Here is a 9,256-nt window from a genome sequence, read left to right on the forward strand (position 1 = left end):
TTTTGAGGCAGAGTCTCACTCTGTCACCCAGGCTGGAGTGCAGTGGCGTGATCTCAGCTCACTGCAACCTCTGCCTCCAGGGTTCAAGTGATTCTTGTGCCTCAGACTCCCAAGTAGCTGGGATTACAAGTGTGCGCCACCAGTTAGCATGCCTGACTAATTTTTTTGTCTTTTTAGTAAAAACGTGGTTTTGCCATGTTGGCCAAGCTGTTCTCAAACTCCTAGTCTCAGGTGATCCGCCTACCTTCGCCTTCCAAATCATTGGGATTACAGGCAAGAGGCACCGTGCCCGGCCAACATAGGCTTTACTCTTGACTTTCCTAGTATAATCTATTGCCTATTGACTAGTCAAGTGATCTTTTAGAAATAATCAAACTCTCCTATGGCTTCTCATGTCACTCAGAATGAAACTAAAGCTCTCACCATAGCCCCGCTACATTTCTGAACACATGACTTATCCTGCCTAATTTTACTTAGGGTAAATAGAAGCATGATATTGATAGACAACTAAAAGCTTGGCAGAGATCCTTCAACAGGTCGGGACACCCCAGAGGCTCAACTAGATGTCTCCTAAGGAATTCAGGCTTCTAGTTTGGACCTATGGCTTCACCTATGCTGACTGTCTTTTGTGGCAAGAGTATGATGTTATAAAGTTCAGTACATATTCTGTTCCTATATTATCCTGCTAATGATCTGTCTTCTTGCTCAAAATACTTAAGGGAAGTAGCCTGACCTGTACAGGTCAAGCTATAATGAGCCTGAAACTAAAAGGAGAAGAAAGATTCAGCAAAATATGAGGGGGAAAGACAATATTCTCTGAAAAAAGAAGTCAAGCTATTTTGTCTCCTTATAGGTTTGTGGTAACAGTGGGGGAAATGGATGTGATGCACAAATGTTTACTGAACACCTATTAAGTACCAAACTGTGTGTTCAGCATCAGAGATAAAATATATATATATTTTATCTATATATATTTAGCTACTTGGGAGGCTGAGGCTGGAAAATCGCTTGAACCTGTGAGGCGGAGGTTGTAGTGAGCTGAGATCGTGCCACTGCACTCCAGTCTGGGTGACAGAGTAAGATTACTTCTCAAAAAAAAAAAAAAAGAGAGAGAGAGAGATGTGCACTAAAATATGTATATCATTGCATTTTGTAAAAAATTATTGTATTTGTAACTGTTGCCTGAATTACTTATCTGCCATGAACCCCTAGGGAGTCCTCCCAGGTTTGTATGTTATCCCTAAAGCGCCATATATCCTAATGTTCTATGTTTACCTATTTATTCATATCCTATTTATTTATTCTTGAAAGAGAGGTTTGGGTTTTATTCATCTTTGCCTATGTGAGGCTTAATTCAACCTGATGAACATAATAGATATTCAGTATATAGTTAAGGAGTATGCCTGATGACATATAACTTGGCATTAGGTATCTGACCTCACATTATGGTGACTAACTTTGCTCTTTGTGTTTTGGCCTGCTGATTATTCACAATTACTCCACAGTCTATTTTCTGTAACAATTGCAAGCTAACAATGCATCAGCCAGTTTCTAGTTTATTTAAGGACTAATATAAGTATTATATTCACAAACAACAAAAAAGTATATAAATTTGTGGCATCAGTGAAAAAATATGTCATTTTAATTGTGAAATAATAAAGTTAAAAGATACTGTTGGTAATATCTTTGTTATGTTTAAGGCAATAGGAGGCTGAGTGGGAAAAGATACAGCTACACTGGGGAAGGCAGATGACAAAAAGCAGTATATATGGAATATATAGAATTAAGTCATAAAAGGATCATACCTATCTTATTAATTGCTACATTCCCAGCACTTAGAAGAGTGCTTGGTACCTAGTTCAATTAAAACTTGCTGAATGAATGGATGGATGTATATTGCTATAGTACATTTTCTAGCCTATAAATATATGGCTTGCTTCAGAAGAGATACCATTTTGTGGGATAGAAATACTCATTTTGATTGTGACCCATTCATTTGATTGAGTCATTTACTTAGACATTTCTTGAACATCTACTATATATCACACCTATGTCTGGAAACACAGAGATGAATAAGACATGACCTGGAAGAGTTTAAGTCTGTTGGAAGAAATGAATACGTAACAAATATTTGCAATGCAGTGTGATCGTTGTATGATATATAATATATATTTCATGGACTCATGACACAGAAGGGATAATCAGCTCCGTTTGTTAAAGGAGAGGGGATCTAGGAAAGATTGCCCAAAAATGCATTTTTAAAGATGGATAAGGAGTTTTGAGGGGTCTTGAAAGTCTACTCATTTTTTTTTTTTGAAATGGAGTCTCCCTGTCACCAGGCTGGAGTGCAGTTGTGCAATCTTGGCTTACTGCAGCCTCCGCCTCTGGGGCTCAAGCAATTCCCCTGCCTCAGCCTCCCAAGTAGCTAGGACTACAGGTGTGTGCCACCTTGCCCAGCTAATTTTTGTATATTTAGTAGAGATGGGGCCTCACCATATTGGGCAGGATGGTCTCGTCTCGATCTCTTGACCTCATGATCTGCCCGCCTCAGCCTCCCAAAGTACTAGGATTACAGGCATGAGCCACCGTTCCTGGCCAATAGTCCACCCATTCAATGTTACTACTTAATTTGTCATGATAACAAAAATAATTTACCTTTGCTTTTTATGCTTAGCTTTTAAATTTTATTTCTTATATATCAAACCATGTATATGCCTTGCATGTTCTTGGTTTTTTACTATTATACAAGTTTTATTACATGCAACATTCTTGAAAACCAACAACTCTACCATAACTGTTATTGAGAAGGTCATATACTAAATAAAGATTTATTTATATTTTTAATATATTTTTCTACATCTTGAAAAAGGGAAAATAAGAGTTCCATGGTTTTAAATCGGACTTCTTATATGTCAGAAATTGAAAAGCTGTCTGTTCAACAAAAGGCTTACTTTCTTCATCTTTTTATTTTTTTAAAAAACTCATTTGTAATTACATAGATGCATTAAATGGCTAATTTTGCTCTCTGTTTATTAAAACATCACAGTCTCACTGCTCAAATCCCATTCACCTGGAATCAATAATTGCACTGTCAAAGAAACTTCCCACTGCAGGGACCCATGTATCTTTCATCCCCTTTAATTTCTTGGAAGTGTAAACAACACAATTTATTCTTCTTGTTACATAGTAATATAGTCATTTGTGAACGTTTCATTAAAACTATCTGCTGGTAATTCAAACTCAGTGTACTAAACCCGCTCCTGGATTTGAGTTATAAATTTAGAAATGGAGTAGTCGATTTCTTTACTACATTATTCAATTTCTACTAGGAAACAGTGCTTGAAATCCAGGTTTCATTAAGAAAAGGTGGTTAAAATATGTTGGCAGGTTTTTTTGTTATTACTATTATTATGGCAAATGAAAATCAGTCTCTAACAAGTCCAAGCACGATTGTGACATTTAATTTCTGGAACACAATATAATTCACATACAAGTAGGAAACTATCCTTTCATAAACAAAGTGGAACCCGTTCAGAACACTCCCACAATATCCCAAACTTGATGAATCTCCAGGTATTCAGTGAAAATTCAACATGACTGTTAGCCAAGTACCATGTGAACTTCTCCATATATAAAACTGTAATCTTTCTCATGTACAAAGGTAGTCATACATTCAACTAAAACTCCAAATTCTTCAAAATAGCTTTCAGCATATAAGCCTAGTCCCCTATTCATTACAGTAGAAGTCATTCTACCTGTCCAGAGGTCTAGTTTCAATTCTCTCCACTTCGGGCCTCAAACTTCATGGTCCAGCAAGACTAAATCTGCCCTTTATATTCTACACTATACACCTTGCTCTGTCCTTTTCTCATGGCTTCAAATATGTTGTTTCTTCTACCCACATGATCATCTCCTTTGGTAAAATTGCATTTGAAATCTCCCTTGCCCAGGCTAATTTAATGCACAATTTTTCTGTGCTAGTGAAGTATGCACATGCAACTCTAATATTCCTAGGATTGTATTATAATTGTTTGAAGATCTTTTCTCACCAAAAAAAAAAGGCCTTGGAAGAGATTCTTGTTTTTCTAGCATTTACTACAGTATTTACCTAATAAAATGAAGCTACAAATATATGCATAAATGAATATTGTCTACTAATATAAATATTTACAATACATATGAGAGGAATAATAATGTTAGTGTCTTTTGAGTACTTAGCGTGTGTTTAGTTGATGTAATATACTGTAATTCACACCACAGCCCTGAGAGATGGATTATATTATTTCTGTTATTTTTATTTTGCCCTTGAGAAAACTGAAGCTCTGAGAAGTTAGCCACATACCCCACACATTGTCATATAGCAGAATCAGATATGAACTTAAGTCTGTCTGACTCCAATGTCAGTGCTTTCCCTAATGCACCCGGCTACCTTTTGATTATTGTCAAGATCCTGGAAGACACAAATTAGATTTTGATTTGCTCTTTTCCATTTCTTTCCAGCTCCAAGTACAGCCCAGTATGGAATTACCGGGAGCGCTGATGTTCTTTTCTCCTGCTGGTACCTTGTGTTGACACTGTCCTCTTTCACCAGCATATTCTACCTGAAGAATGCCATTCTACAATAAATTTAAAGACCCATAAAAGGCTTTTAAGGATTCTCTGAAAGTGCTGATGGCTGGATCCAATCTGGTACAGTTTGTTAAAAGCAGCGTGGGATATAATCAGCAGTGCTTACATGGGGATGATCGCCTTCTGTAGAATTGCTCATTATGTAAATACTTTAATTCTACTCTTTTTTGATTAGCTACGTTACCTTGTGAAGCAGTACACATTGTCCTTTTTTTAAGATGTGAAAGCTCTGAAATTACTTTTAGAGGATATTAATTGTGATTTCATGTTTGTAATCTACAACTTTTCAAAAGCATTCAGTCATGGTCTGCTAGGCTGCAGGCTGTAGTTTACAAAAATGAATATTGCAGTGAATATGTGATTCTTTAAGGCTGCAATACAAGCATTCAGTTCCCTGTTTCAATAAGAGTCAATCCACATTTACAAAGATGCATTTTTTTTCTTTTTTGATAAAAAAGCAAATAATATTGCCTTCAGACTATTTCTTCAAAATATAACACATATCTAGATTTTTCTGCTCGCATGATATTCAGGTTTCAGGAATGAGCCTTGTAATATAACTGGCTGTGCAGCTCTGCTTCTCTTTCCTGTAAGTTCAGCATGGGTGTGCCTTCATCAAATAATATTTTCCTCTTTGTCTCCAACTAATATAAAATGTTTTGCTAAATCTTACAAATTGAAAGCAAAAATAAACCAGAATGATAAAGTTAAACCATATACTATCTCTAAGTAATGAAGGAGCTATTGGAATGTAAAAATCTTTTCCTGAACTGACAGTGAGGCTTGAGAATTTTGCCCCACACTAACTCAGTTCTTGTGATGAGAAACAATTTAATAACAGTATAGTAAATATACCATGTGATTTCTTTAGTTGTAGCTAAATGTTGGACCAACTGTGGGAAATCATTTCCTTTAAAATGACAGCACAGTCCACTCAAGGGATTGCCTAGCAATACAGCATCTTTTCCTTTCACTATTGCAAGCCAAAAATTTTAAGATGATTTGTCAGAAAGGGCACAAAGCCCTATCACCTAATATTACATGAGTTGGTAAGTGCTCATCATTCATTTTGTTTTGTGGCCAGTAAGTTAGTATGACAGAGGCAGTGCTCCTGTGGACAGGAGCATTTTGCATATTTTCCACGCGAAAATAACACTCAATTGATGGTCTGGAATGCACATTATATATTTTAAAAGTTCCAAAATATGTTATAACAAACATTCTATATTGGTATATAGCAGAACAATCTCTAAAATAGCCAATTCTTCAATAAAATCTTTCTATATGGCCGTTTCAGCTCAAACAAGTAAAACCAAAAAGAGACCATCCTTTATTTTTTCTTGATATAAGATGTGATCAAATAAAGACAAGACACCTGTGATAAGATTATCTTAGGATATACTAATTATCAAGTTATTGTGAATGTTAATTGTTTCTACTATAAAAAATGAAAACTACATTTTGAAAGGAAAATGTTGTTACTCTAGGTATTACATTACAGGAATAGTTTGATGGTGTCACTCTTTACTAAAGAAAGACCATCATCTTGAAAGCCATTTTACAGGTTTGATGAAGTTACCAATTTCACTACACCTAGATTTCTACAAATAGTCCCCTTTTACAAGTCTTAACGACAAAGATCCTACAATAAAATTAGATATAATAAATTTTACGGTGCTTATACATATTTGAGATATCTAGTCAGTTGCCCTGGAGGGATGGCTTAAAACCTGTGATTTATTTTTTCTTCAAGTAAAACTTAGTCCCAAAATATACCATAAATCAATTTTAATTAGAAAAATGAATCTTAAATGAAGGGACATAAGTATACACTCTTTCCATAAAATGGCAATAATAAGGCATAAAGCTATTAAATCTACTAACTGTAATAAATGGATGACATTATTTTGACTGATGTATTTAAGAGTTTTTAGAACAAATATGGCACTTAACTTTATTATTTATTTGCTTTAAAAATATTTTTTGTGGAATTGGAGAATAAACTACAAAATATTATTTTGTATTGCAGCTTTAAAGTAGCACACTCCATAATAATCTACTTCCTAGAAATAGTGGTGCTACCACAAAAGTGTTAACCATCAGTACCATTGTTTGGGAGAAAGAAACAGATCAAGAATGCATATTATTCAGTGATCACTTTCCTAGAGTTAAAATACCTCCTCTTTGTAAGGTTTGTAGGTAAATTGAGGTATAAACTATGGATGAACCAAATAATTAGTTCAAAGTGTTGTCATGATTCCGAATTTGTGGAGTCTGGTGTTTTTACCATAGAATGTGACAGAAGTACGGTCATAGCTCAGTAGCTATATGTATTTGCCTTTATGTTAGAAGAGACTTTCTTGAGTGACATTTTTAAATAGAGGAGGTATTCACTATGTTTTTCTGTATCACAGCAGCATTCCTAGTCCTTAGGCCCCCGGACAGAGTGAAATCATGAGTATTTATGAGTTCAATATTGTCAAATAAGGCTACAGTATTTGCTTTTTTGTGTGAATGTATTGCATATAATGTTCAAGTAGATGATTTTACATTTATGGACATATAAAATGTCTGATTACTCCATTTTATCAGTCCTGACTGTACAAGATTGTTGCAATTTCAGAATAGCAGTTTTATAAATTGATTTATCTTTTAATCTATAATAATTTTTGTGAGCTATTCGTTTCAGGATTATATTTTCTACCAGTTCCATTTGTGGGACTCCTTTTGTTGCCCCTGTTTTTTTTTAAAGAAGAAAGAAAGAAAAATAAGTAGCAGCTGAAAAATGAAAATGGAGAGAGAAAAAGAATGAAGAGGAAAGGAAATAAAGACACAAAAAAGGAAGGATGGAAGGACTGAAGGAAGGAAGGAAGGGAGGAAGGGGAGAAGGAAGAGAGAAAGAAAGGATGAGAGGGAAGGTAGAATCCGAATATTAGGGTAGTTAACTTACACATTTGCATTCTTAGTTTAACTGCAAGTGGTGTAATTATGTTTTACAATGATCTCATTCGAAACGTAAGTCCTATTACACCATCAAATTCCTATTATGCAGCAATTATATCATCAAAAGTACTGCCCAAGTTATAGTAATGTGGGTGTTTTTGAGACACCAAAGATTTGAGAGAGAGAATTTTAAACTTAAAGCCACTTTTGGGGGGTTTATAACTTAACTGAAAAATTAATGCTTCATCATAACATTTAAGCTATATCTAGAAAGTAGACTGGAGAACTGAGAAAATTACCCAGATAATTCAGGGCAAATAATATATATATATATATATAAATACCCCTATGTTTGAAGTCAGAAAACTCTGAAAAACGGAATTATCAAAGTCAATCATCTATAATGATCAAATTTACTGAAAAATTGTTAATTTATCCATTGTGCTTAGCTTTGTAACACAGCCAAAAGTTACCTATTTAATCTTTTCAATAAAAATTGTTTTTTGAAATCCAGAAATGATTTAAAAAGAGGTCAGGTTTTTAACTATTTATTGAAGTATGTGGATGTACAGTATTTCAATAGATATGAATATGAATAAATGGTATGCCTTAAGATTCTTTGAATATGTATTTACTTTAAAGACTGGAAAAGGCTCTTCCTGTCTTTTAGTAAAACATCCATATTTCATAACCTGATGTAAAATATGTTGTACTGTTTCCAATAGGTGAATATAAACTCGGTTTATCAATTAAAATATGTATTTGACTCATTTTAAAACTCTATTAGTTAAGAAAGAAGGAAGAAATGACAATTTGAAGATATTTCTGCTATTCTCTTCATTTCCTGTATTACACTCATCTTTATGCTTACTCTAAAGCAGTACAGGGTAAAAAGTTTAGATGCTACAGTTTTGAAGGACTCCACACTGTATTCTTTCTTGCTGTTGCTGATTCCTAAAAGGTTTGATAAACTAAACTAAACTAAAAATAAATTTTCTGCAAATATCTTATTATTAATTGTTTAGAACATTTACCTGATAAAATGCAGCAGAGTTAGCAACAGAAATTGGTGATACAATCCTGATGATCTTACAGGCTAACCAACTGAAAACTCCAATGCTTGTAAGAGCCAGGCAGAGTATAATTTCTTAAGACAACTGGGTATAAAACAATGGGCACCTGAAGGCATTCAGATACAATTTCCTTAAAAATACCTTGGTTTCCAAGCAAAACATGTTATTTGGCTGAGAACATTTAGTTTGTAAATACCAAACCATCATATACAAATCAGATCTTACACCAAATGAATTATTTAAGCCCTCTTTTCCATATCTGTTCATCTATGATAATCAACTGAATAAATGAGAACAACGTGGTAGATAAAACAACAATCCATTAAAAAATGCATGCTTGGTTTTATCAGCTATTTTAAAATATAGGTATCACTGCTATTCTGAGAAAACCATATACACCAAAGCCCTCCCTCCACAAAAAAACTGGAAATACTAATAAATGTCTGATTTCCCCACAGCTTCATTATTTCTTCCCTTTTTAACATCTGTCTTATCTATCTTGAGTAAATTATGTCAAAGAAATAGAAGCACCAAGTTTTAGACCTCAAAAGCTAGCACATGAAATCCAGAATTAATTTCCCTCTCAACAGAATGGTCAAAACGTAGCTGCT

At 34.3% G+C, this 9,256-nt stretch overlaps 1 protein-coding gene across 1 annotated transcript in view; it reads left to right on the forward strand.

The window, feature by feature from the left end:
- NEGR1 (neuronal growth regulator 1) overlaps window positions 1-8,327 on the forward strand; it is a 909,650-nt gene extending 901,323 nt beyond the window's left edge. Inside the window, exon 7 of the mRNA XM_017530454.2 lies at window positions 4,501-8,327. Within this exon, the coding sequence (XP_017385943.1) occupies window positions 4,501-4,625 (125 nt within the window). The 3' untranslated portion in view covers window positions 4,626-8,327. The remainder of the gene's footprint in view (window positions 1-4,500) is intronic.
- Window positions 8,328-9,256: the final 929 nt, after the last annotated feature.

The sequence above is a fragment of the Cebus imitator genome, unplaced genomic scaffold, assembly GCF_001604975.1.
Source record: "Cebus imitator isolate Cc_AM_T3 unplaced genomic scaffold, Cebus_imitator-1.0 Scaffold3, whole genome shotgun sequence".
Lineage (NCBI taxonomy): Eukaryota > Metazoa > Chordata > Mammalia > Primates > Cebidae > Cebus > Cebus imitator.